We start from the raw sequence: 17,948 nt of genomic DNA, 5'->3' as shown, positions 1-17,948 counted from the left end.
GGGATTCTGTGAGGACACTAGAGTGAGTGTGTCTACTACAAATTTGCAGCATAAGGCAATGAGGTTGCTTTACCACATGCCAATGCTGCAATTTTGGGAATTGCTCCCTCTAGTGACCAGCACATGGAAATGTTATAAATTAGAATCGAATTTATAATATTTCCTGACTTGTGAAAAAATTAAAAAAATTAAAACAATGTGTAATCATTTATATACTAACTGTTTAACTGAAAAAAAATAAAACATTTTAGTGACACATTCCCTTTAATACTGGCGTTTCATACACCAGTCCTATTAAACAGTTTGCTGGAGTAAGATGCAACACATTTATTAACAGGCGAACGACTCTTAATAAATGTGTCGCATCTTTTAGCTGCAACGCGGCCTGTCATCAGTACTTTCTAGGTGCTGCGGCCTGCTGTAAGAGCCTGAGGGAATCCGGGAGGGAGTATCGGAGTGGTGAGGTAACTGGGGAGGTATGGGTCTGGCACGGAACTTTGCCTTGTTACGCCCCCAGAGATAAATCTGGGCCGCACTATACATATAGATTTCTGCTATAATTTACATCAGTTACTGGCGTAAATTACAGTTAAATTGTTGGCCAATTCTGCTAAGCCCTGCCCATTTTTTGCCCCCAAAATTTTGACATTTGCGCATTTTGTGAATTTTCTACGCTAGTAAACTGTTGTAGAAAGGTTAATATATTCCCCCCAAAGGCTAAAGACCGTAATACAATATCTTAATGTAAGGATGTGTACACTTAATTGTGCAGCAACGCTTGTTGTCTCCATTCTTTGTCAGTGTGGGAAGTAGATGATTTTGTGATATGTGATAGACCCAAAATCCCAAGCACCAAACCAAAGAAAGCACAGGCCGGACGGACCCTGCCACAGTGGAGGGTAGGCCAGACATGACGGGGATAGGAGGGAGGATCGTGTCACAGCCAAAGGGGAGGGTTAGTGGAGGGTGTGGGTCTAGGAGAGGGAGGGGATCCGGTGAGGGTTAGCCGGAAGTACGCTGACTTCCCGGTCTTTTGGTCGGGAGCAGCGCACGGAGTAAGACATCCATCCACGCATCTCCCATCCGGCGGCCATCTTACCTCATGTCAGCGCAGCAGTTCATTGAGCAGATGCGGGCGGCGGCTGCTGCATTCGGCCCCGCCTGGTTGGAGGAACAAGCTGCAGTGGTGGCCAACGCTCCGGTACCTTTGGCTGTCTCTCCCCCGCGCCGGGCCCGGCGCTCGCGTCCTCTAGAAAGGCTGAGCCCCGACGTGGCTCCTCGGACCCGGCGTCGCAGAGGGAGCCCTGTGAGGGACCCTCCGGCTCAAGCGTCTGGCAACACTGATACTGCAGCGGGTGCCAGGGTCGGGAGGAATTACCGCTTCACGGCGGAGTTCAGCGGAGGTGGGGGGGTGTGGCCCCTACTTCCGGTCGCCCCTCCACTCGCCAGTTCTACGCCGGGTTCCATGGTTTGGACGGCTGCCCCTGGTGATGTGCCGGCTGGGGGTGGAGCTCCACGGCGATCTGGAGGAAGCAAGGGACATGCATTGGGCCGCAGGCCTAGGTCGTCCGTTTCGAGGGAGACTTCCGGGCGGCGAGCTGCCGGCCCTCCGGTGCCGGTCAACTGCCAGAGAGAGAGCCTGGGAGCCCACCCCTCCCCCACCTCGGTTCCGGCCGTTGAGCACGCCTGTGCGTGCTGCCATGGATCGGGGACCAGATCTGCCGAAGACCTTGAGGATGAGCTTCGTGGACAGGACAGTCCAGCTGATGGGTCCACAGCGCCTGTGCATCTCGGTGAGTCGTTTTCACCGTCTTTACCTTTTCCTGCTATACTTGTCTCCTGTGTCGGGGGAGGGTTCCACGGTTGGGGAGCGGGTATGTGATGTGGGGTCTAGGTTTGTGAATGTTGGGGGTGGGGGGGATAGTCTGCGAGAGTTGGTCGGTTGCGTCAAGGAATTGTTAGGCCGGCTCGACGGGACGGGGGTCGCCCCTTCACGGTCTCCTGTGGCGGCGTGGGTGGGGGCTGGTGGGGTAGGGTTTAATGCCCCGGCGGCGGCCGCTGCGAGTGTAGGAGCAAATACAGAATCGGTGGCGGTGTCTGTTCAGACCGACTCGGCGGCGGCGGTTGATGGTGTTCGATTGGACGATATAGCCAGGGGGGAGGTTTATGTGTGTTTTGAAGGACCTTTGGGGGCACACTTGAAGCAGGAAGTTCGGGAAAAAAATTGGAAGGACGAGTACGTAGACATTTTTTCATTGTTGCCCCTGGAAAAATTTAATCTGGAGAAGGGGAAGCGAGATGAGAGTAAGAAGGAGGAGGAGGAAAAGCGTAGTTACCGCCTTATCCTTAAGACATTTGTTAACTGGTTGCAAGCGTTCGCCATTTTGGCCAGTATTATTGGTGAAAAGGCTCCGGAACATTGCTCCCCCCTGTTTTACTATATGGATGCCATCAGGGAAGCCCATAGGGTATATGGGGGGTAGCTTGTCTACGTTAAGCAGTTTAGACAACGGAAGGCGGTTCGGCCCAATATTAGGTGGGACCACAAGGATTTTGCCCTCTGGTTATGGGTAACGGCTCCGGTTCGACCGGGCCAGTCCTTTCCCGGGAGCGGGGGAGGCAGCAGGCCAATCTGGTCAATCCAGTTTAGGGGGCAATGCAAAGCTCGGGCTGTGCTGGCAATACAATGAGGGGCAGTGTAAATTCGGTGCAGGTTGTATGTTCAAGCACCTTTGTTCTCAATGCAATGGTGCGCCCCACGGGGCATCTAAATGCTTGCGCAAGGGAAAACGAGGTGGGGGAGGGGGGTTTAATGCCAGTCATGGTGGTGATGCCAGTGAAGAAGGAAAGGATGGTCAGTTTTCTAAATAGTTATCCGGACAGGGCCAACACGCAGTTGTTGTTTGATGGTTTTAATGTGAGTTTTTGTATCCCCTCCCCTCCTAACAGGTTCCCCTTTTCCATAAAAAATCTGAAGTCAGCTTACCAGCATCCTGACGTGGTTAGGGAGAAATTGGCAAAAGACGTGGATTTGGGGCGCATGGCGGGGCCCTTTAGTTCTCTCCACATCCCGGGTTTGGTCGTCTCCCCGCTGGGGGTTGTCCCGAAGAAGGAGGCGAACAAATACCATTTGATTCACCATTTGTCTTATCCTAAGGGCTTGTCGGTTAATGACGGGATAGATAGGGATCTTTGCTCGGTCGTGTATACGTCATTCGACGCGGCGGTGCAGTGGGTGCGTTTCCATGGTAGGGGGGCGTTAATGGCCAAGACGGATGTCGAGGCGGCTTTTTGGCTGTTTCCGGTGCATGTGGATAATCAGCGTTTACTGGGGTGTTTTTGGGGGGCAGTTTTTATGTGGATCGGTGTCTCCCCATGGGTTGTTCCATTTCTTGTGCGTACTTTGAGGCGTTGAACTCATTTTTGGAATGGGTGGTCAAATCTGTGGTGGGGGTGGATTCGATCATTCATTATTTAGACAATTTCTTGTGCGCAACGATCTTGGGGCCTGCCCGTTCCGTGAATTGGTTCGGGACATAAAACACGATCTGTTGCACCTGTGGTCGTTATACCCGAACTTGATCACGGTGTGGTCGGATACTGTGCCTAGAAAATCCTGGCGTTTGGCACGGTCGGTGGAGCGGATCAACAAAGCCAGGATAAAAGTTAACAGGGCGGTGTCTGCATTTGTTGCGCGGAATGGTGGCATATGTGTTCGGCACTGGGACTTGGAAGCTGGAGTTGGAGCGTATTGGAGTGCAGATGGTGTTCACCTGAATGGTGTGGGAACAGATTTGTGGTGCTTGGGCTTGCAGGATGGCATTGAGAGGGCTATTTTGTTGGGGCGGAACTCTCAGGCTTGAGGGGGTCAAGGCCTGTACGCTGTGGCTGGGGAGTCCTTGGAGTTAGACAAATAATTATGGGGGGGATGCACCGTGGGTATGGATCCCCCTGGGTTTTAAAGATGAAAGGACACTGTCTGGCGGTTGGATAGTGTGATTTCCTTAGGGTGTTATCCCTTGGGAGAGGTGGCAGTTACCTTACGGCATCTGCCAGGAATATTGGTGCCTCTGAGCTGGGTTTTTACTGCTGGGGGTAAAATGGTGGGGCAGATAGCCGGTAACATAAAAAGTTAATGATAGCTCCAAGGACTTCTCCTAGTCTATGTGTTAATGATTGTTTGTCAGTGGTGTCTGACGTGTTTGGGTTATAATTTATGGTTCGTGCATTATTGATTTATTATTGTTTTTGTTAATAAATATTATAGATATTATTTAATTATGGTTAATTGAGTTAACTAACTTTTATATTTATTTCTTAATAAAATGGCTGCTGTAGCCACTTTATCCAAACCCTCGGAGTCGAGTCTTCTTGAGAGAAAGGTGTGGGTTATGAATGGGGAACAGATATATAGGTAAGTGTAATTTGCATACACATACATCACTCGACTTACCCCAAGTCATGCAAAATAAAGACACAAAACATTATAATTGGGTGTTAAATGGTCAAAACTTTTATTATATTATATGACCAAACCCAAAATGGCAAACCTCCGACTCACGAAGAGTCACCCTCCAGCACGCAGGAAAGGAAAAACCCCCTGTGGGGGAAACCTCTAGGGAAACCATGGCTGGAGGATTGCCCTTCCTCTGGGCTTAGAAGGTGCCAAAATATCATTTGTAACAGAATTTGTACATTTTCTCAGATTTTCAAGGAAAGACAAGACAATGAACGAACGACATAAAACACATAAATCGGCTGATCTGGTTGGCTAGGCGGATGTCTGTCTTCCTGGGCACCCATTAACATGAATGGGCGATCCACGGATGAGACGGGTCCTCCAGATGCCTCCTTGTAGCACCTGTCTCCGCTCTGGCTAATAGGGGGGGATCTCCTGCTGGAAACCCCCCTCTATTACAGACAACCCGTATGAAGAGGATGGCATCACTGTGATGAAGAAGTGGTCTGGGGTGAAGGGTTTCCCTGCTAGAACCTCCAAATTACATCAGGTCGGCATTGGTGGGGAAGTCAAGCTCAAGGTCCTCAGTCCCATCCAATATGGCGCTGAATGTGGCAGTAAAACCTTCTAATATGGAATCTTCTTTATGTCATAAACATTTGTGTTTATGACATCAGCTCATTCATCATCATTACTGCAGGAGTTTATTACCACTGCCGCCTCATACATTGTGACGTCACCCACAGTGGTCTGAAGTGTTAACCCTTTAATGACTGGCAGTGTACTTACCACAGAGGCCATAAAGCTGAATAGAACATATCAGCGGCCATAAAGGAAAAGGGATAATGCAGGGAGCATCTCCGCACAAGAACGATCCATGACAAAGGGTTGTCCAGGATGAGATAACTTGTCTGCTTTCTCCAAAAACCAGCACCACACCTGTCCATAGGTTGTGTGTGGTACTACAGCTCATTACCATTCACTTCAATGGAGCTAACCTGCAATACCAGATACAACCTGTGGATAGGTGTGGTGCTGTTTTTGGAAGAAAGCAGCCATATTTTTCTAATCCTGCACAGCCCCTGTTAGAAATAGTTCAAAAAAATGGGGGAGAAGGAGAAGAAATTAAAAAAAGGGAAAAAGAGGAACTCTGAGGTAAAAGAAATCAAACTAGACTGAAAGGAGTCTGCTGGAGGTGCCAGATGGAAAGACAGATTTCTGCCATGGGGACCAGATTAGTTGAAATGTATCTTGAAGGGGGTTTCAGAGAGTGGGTTTTAACCCCTTCCTGCCCTATGAAGTGCTGTTGCATTGAAAAACTATGCCGTTCATCTTCGAATGCAGCGTCACAAAAACAAATTATGAAGTAAAATATAAAAACTATATAAATTTGGTATCGCCATAATCGTAACGACCCGCAGAATCAAGTTATCATGCAATTCATGGCGCCCGATGAACACTGTAAAATCAAAACAGAAATGGCGGAATTAAAAAAAAAAATTCAATACACCCCACAAAATGTAGTTTTTATTTTACATTGTTTTTTTAATTCATTATATGGTACATTAGGCCGCAGGGTAAATTCCACATAAACAGCGCCATTCATCGGTTAACTGTTTAAATGATACCAGTTCAAGTGACCTTTATCGAAAAACACCATAAGACATTTTTTCCCAATTAACCTTCTAATTGGGCCTAGCATGTGTGATACTGTCTGCTAAGCCGTTGTATCTAAGCATATTATATGTGATACTGTCTGCTGAGCCGCTGTCTCCTATCAAGTAGCAGAGCTATCAGGTGACATAGTCTTAGGGTTCACACGCAAAGTCAAAAATGGCTGAAAATTACAGAGCTGTTTTCAGAGAACACAAACTTTGATTTACAGCCGTTTTTGAAGCTGGAAACGTTTTTTGAGGTGTTTTTTTCTAGATGTTTTTGGAGCTGTTTTTCCATTGACACAATGAAAAAATCTCCAAAAACGGCTCAAGAAGTGACATGCTCCTTCTTTTTAAATGCCTTTTTAAAATACAATAGGCAGTGTTTGTAGGCATTGGGCTACCGATTTTTCAGTCGTATTTGAAGGCGTTTACGCCCCAAAATACGCCTGAAAACACAGCGTGTGAATATACCCTTATAGATACGCTGTCTCAGATATATATATCTTTTTTTTTTTTTTAGGGGGGTGGGCAAAACACATGTCTTGTGGCACAAAACAGTCTGATTAGTGGGGGAGATACAGGGTCTGGCTTAGGCCTTTTGTTGCACACTCAATGTAAAATTGTACACTAACTCGGAGCTGGCGTTGATTTCTGCTTTACATTACGCCCGTTACTGGCGTTAATGATAGTAAAATTGTCGGCCCTTTCCGCAAAGCGCCACACACTTTTCAAAAAGTGCCAAAGGCAGAGTAAACTGACCGAAAACTTTCCCGCAAATTGCGACTTTTGGGACTTTTCTATGCCAGATAAGCGGCTTAGCAAGGTTAATAAATTCTCCACTAAGGCTACGGACAGTAATACAATATCTTAATGCAAGGATCTGTACACTCAGTGTCTGACTGAGGTACCTTGGACCCACCAAAGGAAATAATTCTTGGGGGTCTACACTTCAACTATATAGAAATAATGTGAACACTCTTAATTGTGTACTAAAAACGTGTGTTGTAAAACAAAAACCAATATTTCCACCATATTGTGACAGGTATCAGTCCTACACAGGCATTCTGCCGACCATATAAGCGAATACAGTGCAGTGAAATTCAGTGACTCACATGTGACATCTTCTTAGATTGGAGTTGTTCACGTTCTCTTTTCTTCTTCATCCGGCCCAGAACGCCATGATGACTTCTTCCAGTCTTCTTCATCTCCAATGCCCAAACGCGAACCACAAGATACGTCATGAAAGTGTTGATGTAACCTAGATACCACGTGTAATGATGTGTAATTATTGCGAGTAGAATCCAAGTGGATTTGGAAACTCAAAACACTACAACCAAAGGGGTTGAATGAAACCCTTGGGTTTGCAGCTTTCCTATAGGGGTGTGGGGATCTCTCACGGTGTTGTTTTGTTTTTAACTAATGTGTTATGTGTACAGCAATAGCAATTTTTTAACATATGACTGCTTTTAGTTGTCCTAGATTGCCATTTGCATATGGTGTACGTGCTGCGACATGACATTCTACTGACCTTCTGCGCCTATGACGACTTCTCTTCCTCCACCATCCAATGGGTGTTTATGCTCTGTGGACGACGCATCCTGGCAGCATGAATTTTCATCCTGGCCCAACACTTGAATATACCCACTCTGTATCTGTTCCAGCCTGTATGTCATTTTTTTATTTATTTTTGTATTCATTTTCCTATTGTTTGGTTTGAGTAGATAACAATATGCTGCATCCCTCTACGTGGGTATACACTATATAGCTGTTATTGTGATCTTTTTTCTATTGCACCACCACGGGTGTGGTATGATTGCTGGTTGTCAATGTTTCATGTCTGACAGACATTCTATGATGTATTAACCTCACAAATTTTATCAAGTGGTATTTTTAATATTTTTATATTTTTTGTCATATTTAGTGATGTTAATCCATCAAGTGCTTGTTTTTGTATGTATGCAATAATTTGTGATGTATAAAACTTGCACTAATTATATAAGGGATACGGGTGGGGGCACCTACGTTTGTTGCACTGATGGCAACTTCATCCTCGATGATGTTTTGGACATCTATATAACACTATATACTTCACTTATGATTGTTTCGTCACTTGTTGTCATGTCCTTTTTATTAAAGTATTGGTCACTGCACAGTATTATTATTGTTTTATATTACGGGTACTTATCACTCATTATCATTGGTTTTGATATTTTGCTTGTATCACTCACCAACATTTACTCATATTTCACTTTTAACATTTCATACCCATATCCGTATTATTTTAGCCACCAAGCTTTGTCATGTCACTTGTTCAGTGTTTATTGATCATGGCCGTAGTCTGTAAATTCCCTGGTCATTGTTTGTTCCTCGCACGCTCACATGTCTCACATCCACTAGTTTATTACAACATATGGGCTGTTTTTGCAGTCCGTCTATAGTTCTGTCATCAACTACTAGCCATGATATGGCCAGCTATGTAACACATATACACGTAAATGCATCAGCACTAAGGTGATGTGTATATATATATATATATTGGCTTAATATTGACATCCATGCGGGTTTTTTTCACATGTTTTACATTTATTTAACATTATGTAATTGACTGTACTTTTTAACATATAGATAAACACACTTCGTATAGTTGTTAATCAATAATACGTGTATATCTCCATTACACGGCCATTATAGTGTGTTTCATTATGGGCATATCGATAGACTCATAAAATACATGCCATCTGGCAACAGACGCTGGGGTGCATCTGGCACCGCAACATGTGTAATTCGGTCATTGGCATGGGTCATGCATGCAGTAATGATGCGTAACACTCAAAACCATGGTTTTTTAGCCATTCTATATAGTATTTAGTTGCATCATGCATTATATTTACACTTATGCATATTCTTTTTTCATTTATTATTTATTTATTTATATATTTTTTATTTTTTGACTCCTCAACATTACCTTTCGGTACAGGCCGATGAACTTTTTCTTTTCCCCTTTCTTATGCCCTTCCCCTCTTGTATTATACTAGTTAGGGAAAGGATAGGGACAGCTATTCTCATTGAATTATTATCTGTGGGTTTTATGTTTTAAATCTCGGGTTCGGTTCTCATTGCGCGCCCCTAGTGGGCGCTGCGTGTTGTTGCCAGTATCCTCTGGCATATTACTAGTCCTACTGTGCGCATGCGCGATGTCGCGCTCCGGCTTTCGGCCCCTGGCCTCCTGTTCCTGACCCGGACGCCTGACACGTGGGTTCCATACTGTCGGCTTCCGGGTCTGTGACCCGGATGCTCTTTTGCCGGTCCGTGAGATTGAGTGCACAGTCGCTCGGGAACTGTATTTCTTTCCCCTTTGGGGATTGGCGGGGGGTTATTTATAAGGCCGTAGGTCACTTCATGACACCACCCCCAGACGAAGGCTTCCGGGCCGAAACGCGCGTCGGGGAGGACACCAGTCACGTCATCATGGGTAAGAGATATGCATTCATTGTCGTATTATGACATTTTATGGAGCTGTAGTCTCGTAATTGCACTACTTATGGGCTTTTGTCCCAGTTACTTACATTGAGACATCTTACAGCATACTCCTCACTATTGTATAAATTACCCAGCGGTTTTTCAGTGTTTGATATTTGGCTGTTTGCACATTGATTGTTATCAATACATTGTATTACAGCTGTGCCTTAGCCTATGTACACAGTGCCGCTTTATACTCCTTTATTTCTGGTTGTCCATCTTCTTCATGTGGTAATCATCTCTATGTTGTTATATATGTCTGTTCATTTTAATTGATCCATTAAACTTTCATTGTTTTACTCATTGTTCTTGTGCTAGACTCCAATTTATAGGTTGTATTGTATCCCTGATATACTCTGCCCAGCTCACATATGCCCCACATTATAAACGGAAACACTCCAAACAATTACCAAGCAAATTCCACGCTCCAAAAGCCAAATGACGCTCCCACCCATCTGAACCCTACAGTGTGCCCAAACAGCAGTTTCCTTCCACATATATGGCATTGTCATACCCGGGAGAACCCTTTTAACAATTTTTGGGGTGTGTGTCTCCAGTGACATAAGCTGGGCATTACATATTTGCCATTGAAATGGCATTTCTAGGAAAAAATATAAATTTTTACTTTGCACCATCCGCAGCGCAATCATTTATGGAAAATACCTGTGGGTGAAAATGCTCACTACACCCCTTAATAGATGCCTTGAGGGGTGCAGTTTCCAAATGGGGTCACTTCTCAGTGCTTTCTTTTTATTATTTCACATCTGAGCCTCTGCAATTGTGATACAATACTTTATAAATCGCCAAATTAGGCCTCGATTTCGCATGGTACGCTTTCACTCCTGAGCCTGGTCGAATGTTCGGCAAAAGATTAGGGCCACATGAAGGGTGTTTCTAAAACCAGGAAACCCAGCATAATAATTAGAGAGCTGTCATGTTATGGTGGCACAATCTGGGCACCACATATTGGCATATATATGGAAAAAAAAATCCCATTTTCACTCTGCAACATCAAGTGCACACTAATTTCTACAAAACACCTGCAGGGTTAACATGCTTACTACACCGCTAGGTAAATGCATTGAGGGGTGTAGTTTCCAAAATGTGGTCACTACTGGGGGGTTTCCACAGTTTTGGTCCCACAGGTGCCCAGAAACCAATCCAGCAAAATCTGCACTCCAAATGGCGCTCCTTCCTTTCTGAGCCTTGCCGTGTGCCCAAACAGCAGTTTATGACCACATATGGGGTATTGCCGTACTCGGGAGAAATTGCTTTACAAATGTTTTGTTCTTTTTTTCCATTATTTGTTGAGAAAACAAAAAAATTTGCGGTAAAGCTACGTCTTATTGAAGAAAAAGGATTGTTTTTATTTTCACTGCCCAATTCAAATAAATTCTATGAAACATCTATGGGGTCAAAATGTTCACAATAATCCTAGATGGATTCCTCAAGGGGTGTTGTTTCCTAAATGGATTCACTATTTGGGCGTTTTCATTGTTTTGCCCCTCAGGGGCTTTGCAAATGTGACATTGCCTCCTCAAATCATTCCTGCTAAATGTGATCTCCAAACGCCAAATAGCGCTCTTTCCATGGTAGCACAAACCCCACAATACTCAATCAAAATGAAATAAAACATGACAACAGTTTCTTTGGATAAAAATGGCCACGGTGTTTATTAAGGGTAACCTAAGATAAAATAATTCGAAGAGAATAACCATAAATAATCGAATAAATAATAAAATATAAATATTTTGACCAATAAAAACCAAGTCCGCCCAGCATTAGCTGGGTGACAAACCCCTCTAACAAACAACGTGACGTGAAGGAATTTAAGAACAATAGGGCGGGAGGGTGGGCGACGGTCCAATCTTCAAAAACTGGCTGCTTGACCACGATGAACTGCTCCTTTTATGTCCAATTTTCCCGCCTTTAGGACTTTATCAATGACCAATCAGCTGGCCTTCCACAAAACTGCCTGGAGATAGAATCTGCCAGAACCTGCTCATGCAATTGCACAGCTGACCTAGGTCCAATCAGCTGGGACCAACTCCAAACTGCCCAGAGACAGAAACATCTGGAAACCGGCTCGTGCCACCAGCACAGCTTACCCGGGGGACACCACGATGGTAAGTACCATTCTAATATAAAATAACAAATGGAGAAAAGAGGGAAAGGGGGAGAGAAAAACATACCAAGCAAAAAAACATATTTTATTAACAACTTATGGGGGGCCGTGCGACCATGTGTCCCCCAGGCAATAGCCTGGGGGGCCCCTGACATGGTAGCACAAACCCCACAATACTCAATCAAAATGAAATAAAACATGACAACAGTTTCTTTGGATAAAAATGGCCACGGTGTTTATTAAGGGTAACCTAAGATAAAATAATTCGAAGAGAATAACCATAAATAATCGAATAAATAATAAAATATAAATATTTTGACCAATAAAAACCAAGTCCGCCCAGCATTAGCTGGGTGACAAACCCCACAAGCCATGACATTACCAAGACATGGCCCCCCCAAAACACCGCAGCCATTCTTCAATTAAATTCTGCAGGCCCAAATTGAAAATGTCGATACCCACATCAGAAAGATGTATACAATCATTTCTGAACAGCCCGTCTGTGAGGTCTTCAAGGTCACTGTGTCTATAAGAAAGACCACCGAGGACCGACATGTATTTAGACATGGCTCTATTAATCCTTTTACGGATTCGATTCAAAAACTTATAATTTCCAGAGGACCATAGCAGTCTTGGAATAATCTCTGAAAAGGAAATAGTAGCGTCAGGGAAAAGACATTTTATCAAGGCTATATCCCTTCTCATTTCCCAAAGTAAGTCCAAAGTCTTTTCTTTACCTAGGTCATTGCCTCCAGCATGGATGATAATTAAATTCGGATCCGGCCAATAAGAACTCAGTGATTCAACTAAAGAAAACACGTTCTTCCATTGCAAACCCCTTACCCCATGCCAAAAAACCGAAAAAACTAGCGGATCCATAGACAAATTTTCTGTATAGGACCTTCTCGCGGCTCTCTTCTGTGCCCAAAATATAAAAGAGTGGCCAAGGATCCAAACAACCAAACGCTTACCTGTGGATATATAATTACACTACTAACAAGTCTGGTCGAACATAAAGTTTAAATCTATTAGACTCCCACCTTCCAATTCTTTTTATAATCCCTTCATCAATTCCTAACTGTGCAGCTTCCGTAGCTGCACCTATTCTAAACGAATGGGAGGATATTTTTAAATGCTCCAACTTCAGGGACTTCAAACATTTCTTTAAAACAGAGTTAAACTGAAATCTGGACAGCTGATCCCCATTCTGATGAATCAGGAAAGCAACCCCAAGACTCGGCCTGATTGACAACCAATGTTTAACATTAGAAACTGGGCAAAGAACAGAACCCGAAAACTGATTAATTCTAACCAAACGACCTTTTCCTAATTGATCTGTCTTAGATTTTTTTAACAATAACAAAACATGGTCAATTTTGCAACTAACATCCTGAAATGAAAGGCCCGGGACTGAAACTTTACTCTCTGCCACCAGTTCGCTTATTCTCAAGGCTGCAAAGAACATTAACACAAATGCTGTTCTAAACAAACACACTTCAAAATTACTAAAACAAACTAAATGTAACACATTGAATAATTTTAACAACAAATCTAATGAAATAGGCCTTCGTCTTTCCACAACCGGAGCTGACCTATGGTAACCTTTCAAAAGCTGCTTAACTGGGAAGAGCGAAGAAATAGCCGGACAACTGTTTAATTTAAGAAAGAAAGAGATGCCTGCCAGAGACTTAGAAATGGAGGCAAATGACAGCCTCCTACTAATCAGGCTACATACAAATTTTAAAACTAGACCTACCTCATTATGAAAGAAATTACAGTTCTCATTAACACAGAAATTAACCCACTCCTTCCAAGCAGCTGAATAATCAGCCCATGTTCTTGGAGCCAAGGATCTCTGAATATTAACATAGATTAGTCCCAAATCAGATTCCATAAATGAGGAGGACACGGAATTCCACAAAGCTCCGCTTCTGGTGCCATCGTTCTGAACCTCCGCCACTGACAACGAGATAATGAATCTGCTATATCATTCTTTTTTCCTTCTATATAGCTAGCTTTCAACCAGATGTTCAACTTCAGACAACATAAAGTTAAATGTCTTAATATCTTAACTACTAATTCACATTTTGAAGATAATGTGTTAATTGCAAAGACCACACCTTTGTTATCCGTAAACAACAAAATTCTCCTATTCTTAAAATAATGACCCCATACAACTATGGCTACCAAAACCGGAAATAATTCCAATAAGACAATATTTGAAGTAACTTTGCTTACACGCCAAGCACTGGGCCATAACTCAGCCGACCATTGACCATTAAAGAATGCCCCGTAGCCCATACTACCGGCTGCATCCGTAAATAAAGACAAAGAGTCAGAATCCTCAAAATTAAACTGCCAGCAACTGCGTCCATTAAATTTAGATAACAATTCTAGCCATACAGCTAAATCTTCTTTTAGCTGAACCGTTAACCTAATATGGGACCTAGGTGACTTAAGACCCCTTGTTGAAAAATACAGCCGCTTTGAAAAAACTCTTCCCATAGGAATAACTCTAGAGGCAAAGCTCAACAACCCTAACAGTGACTGCATATCACGTAATGAACATTTCTTCCTAGCTAACATACTGACTAAAGAAACCCTTAACTTTAACAATTTTTCCTCTGGTAAACTAAATTCCATTCTCTCAGAATCTATTCTAATACCTAAAAATTCTAATGACCTACATGGAAACACAGTCTTCTCTTCAGCTAACGGAACACCAAAAAATTTCATAAACTCGACAAATTTTAACAATAAGGAATAACATAACTCAGAACTAGCATCACCTATAAACAAAAAATCATCAAGATAGTGCAGAACACCTCCATCCGGAATTTGCTTCTGCACTACCCAATGTAAAAAGGATGAAAATGCCTCAAAATAGAAACAAGATAAAGAAAAACCCATTGGTAAACATTTGTCATAAAAATAATCACCTTCAAATTGAAAACCTAGAGAGTTGAAACCTGCAGGGTTAACTGGTAGTAAACGGAAAGCTGATTTGATATCAGCTTTTGCTAAAAAAGCATTTTGACCAAACTGTCTCAATAAAGAGACAGCCTGATCAAACGAAGCATAGTGTACTGTCGCTTTAGACTTGTCAGCATCATCGTTTAATGAAGCCTTAAACGGGTAAGAAAGGTGATGTATTAAACGGAATGAATTCAATTCCTTCTTAGGGACAATTCCTAAAGGTGAAAGTCTAAAGTTTGTAAACGGCGGATGTATAAAAGGACCAGCGATCCTGCCAGTTTCAAGCTCTTTCAGGATTTTCTGATGCACAATATCCTTATGCTGCTGGATGGATTTCAAATTATCCACCCAGCAACAACCAGATCCTTTGAAAGAAGGGATATCAAAACCAAACTTAAAACCGTTAAAAATTCAATTAGCTTTCTCCCTGTCTGGGAACATTTCTAGCCAAGGCGCCATTCTTATTAATTTCACTGGCGTCCATGCTTTTGGATAACTGTTCTTTGGAACTAGGGGGTTGAGACTGGTTTGCTCTTTTAAAACAGCGACACATTGGGTGCGAACCCCCACAAAAGGAACATTCATGTTTATACCGACAATTGTTCAACCATTTACACTGAGCTTCATTATAAGCAAAGCAAACTCCTTTCCTCAACGTATTCTGAGAACTAGGCTGCTGCTTGGGTACTGACCTCTGTGGAAGCATTAAACTAAGCCACAAACCAACATCCTTAGTGCCCCATTTTAATGAAGGGTACACTGCCATCTTCTGGCGAAACATTTCATCATAATTGTACCATGCTAAACCACCAAACTGGCGGTAAGCCTCAAGAATAATGTCTACATGCTGAAATAAATTACTAGAATTAATGAAAGACTTTTCCCCTAAAACTGAAGCATAGATACAGAACGCCTGTAGCCAGTTAAAGAAAGACTTAGGAGGAGAACGTTTTTTATCCTCATCTTTATCAGACTTACCATCCTGCTTGACAAGAGTCTCCTTCGCGGATGGTAATAAAGAAAATAGATCTATAAACTCGTTCCTCCAAATACGCTCCTTAATTGCTGGCTGTAAATGAAAACCTAATGGCGAAATATCGCAAGACATCACTTCCTTACAACAAGTTTCCGAAACACCAATTCCTTTCTCTAAAACAGGAATATTACTAAAACCAGCATTCTGTAAATGCTGACTACTATGCTTCCATACATCAGCGGGGGAACTAGCAGGAACAGCCAACTTACTGACCAAATCAGCTAATAATTTGAAAATATCAAACATTACATTAGAATTGAGGGGAGGGGGGATGGGGTGGGACAGATAAGGGGTAGCTGGCATCTCACCACTCTGTTCCACCTGTCCTGGGTCGTGCACCACTTCTGCTACCTCCTGCTGCGTGCCTGTAGATCCTGGGGAAACTTGCTGACAGGAAAGTTGACTCCTGGGACCTCTTCTTCTCCTTGATACTGGCGGGGGTGGGGAATAAGCCACCCTAGTCTTCCGGCTCCTCTTCCTCGGTTGCAGCTCTGAAGAAAAGTCCTGCGCCGCCTCTAAAACCAGTGAGGCCGGCGCTTCCGCTGTGTCCTCCACACCATCCTTGGAGCAGGAGGGGGTACCCGACCAACCTGTTGTCTCCCGTTCTCTGACTAAACTTCTGGCCAGCGGGTTAGCCAATTGCGCCGGCACTTGCTGCGCACTTCCGGCACTGTGCGCCACCTTCTTTGATGACACGGTCGGCCGCCTCCTCTCAAGCTCCGGCACCTGGAGCGAACGTCCGGAACTGCGCTCCACCCTCAGTGATGACTCTGCTGCAGACTTCATCCTCTTGGCTGCAGCTGATGACGGCACCTCGAGCGACGACCCAGCAGGAGACACTGCTTCCTCTATGTCGTCTTCCAGCCCAGCAAGTTCGCTTCTTCCCTCGACTTCCCTCGACGGCGCTGCTGCTAGGCATTGCCTCAGCCAGTTTTCTCCTCCTTCCGACTCCGCTCTTCTGATCAGCTCCATCAGCAGGACATCCATGGCGACGGTCCAATCTTCAAAAACTGGCTGCTTGACCACGATGAACTGCTCCTTTTATGTCCAATTTTCCCGCCTTTAGGATTTTATCAATGACCAATCAGCTGGCCTTCCACAAAACTGCCTGGAGATAGAATCTGCCAGAACCTGCTCATGCAATTGCACAGCTGACCTAGGTCCAATCAGCTGGGACCAACTCCAAACTGCCCAGAGACAGAAACATCTGGACACCGGCTCGTGCCACCAGCACAGCTTACCCGGGGGACACCACGATGGTAAGTACCATTCTAATATAAAATAACAAATGGAGAAAAGAGGGAAAGGGGGAGAGAAAAACATACCAAGCAAAAAAACATATTTTATTAACAACTTATGGGGGGCCGTGCGACCATGTGTCCCCCAGGCAATAGCCTGGGGGGCCCCTGACAATATCACACATGATTGGATTAGATACATGGCCCTGCACGCTGACAATGCGGCTCCAGCGCTGGACCCAGGAAAGGTAAGAATAATAATTGGTTTGCTTTTTTATGTGTTACTAATTATTTTTGTGTGTTTGTGTTTTTTTACAAGTTCGGTTGTTGGACTACGTCGGATTCGAGGACAACTTCAATGACAGCGTTTTTTTATTCTCAATAAAATGGTTAATGGGGGTTGTGTTTTTTTGTCTCAATAAAATATTTTTTCTATGTGCTTGTACTTTTTTAAACTTTATTATTACCGCCTTAGTAATGGCCGCTGGATGATTGACCAAGTCCATTACTAAGGTGGGGCTTAATGTTAGCAGGTGCAGAGGCTAACACTAACCCCCATTATTAGCCCGGTACCCACAGCCACCAGGGGTGCTGGGAAGAGCCGGGTACGAACCAGTACCCGACAATCTGCAGTGACGGTCAGACACCGGGGCGGCCGCAGGCTGGTAGTATTAGGCTGGGGAAGGCCAAAAACAGTGGCCCCTACCACCCTGGTAATGCTGCCTGCCGCTGCTGTGTTGCATTTGGCTGGTTATGAAAATTAGGGGGGACCCCACATCGTTCTTTCCAATTATTTTGTATTTTTTTTTTTTAAATGACATGGGGTCCCCCCCATTTTCCATAACCAGCTAGATACAATAAAGCAGCAGCAGCCTAGCATTACCAGGGTAATAAGGCCACTGTATAAGGCCTTCCGTACTGGATCGTATCCGGATCT

At 43.9% G+C, this 17,948-nt stretch overlaps 1 protein-coding gene across 1 annotated transcript in view; it reads right to left on the bottom strand.

Moving 5' to 3' along the window:
- LOC142698001 (uncharacterized) overlaps window positions 1-16,966 on the bottom strand; it is a 33,059-nt gene extending 16,093 nt beyond the window's left edge. Inside the window, exons 1-2 of the mRNA XM_075847750.1 lie at window positions 16,082-16,966; window positions 13,518-13,720 (exon numbers count right to left, since the gene is read on the bottom strand). Of these exons, the coding sequence (XP_075703865.1) occupies window positions 13,518-13,720; window positions 16,082-16,760 (882 nt within the window). The 5' untranslated portion in view covers window positions 16,761-16,966. The remainder of the gene's footprint in view (window positions 1-13,517; window positions 13,721-16,081) is intronic.
- Between the last annotated feature and the right edge of the window lie 982 nt (window positions 16,967-17,948).

This window comes from Rhinoderma darwinii (genome assembly GCF_050947455.1).
Source record: "Rhinoderma darwinii isolate aRhiDar2 chromosome 11 unlocalized genomic scaffold, aRhiDar2.hap1 SUPER_11_unloc_13, whole genome shotgun sequence".
NCBI lineage: Eukaryota > Metazoa > Chordata > Amphibia > Anura > Rhinodermatidae > Rhinoderma > Rhinoderma darwinii.
This window is presented reverse-complemented; position numbering and strand designations above follow the sequence as displayed.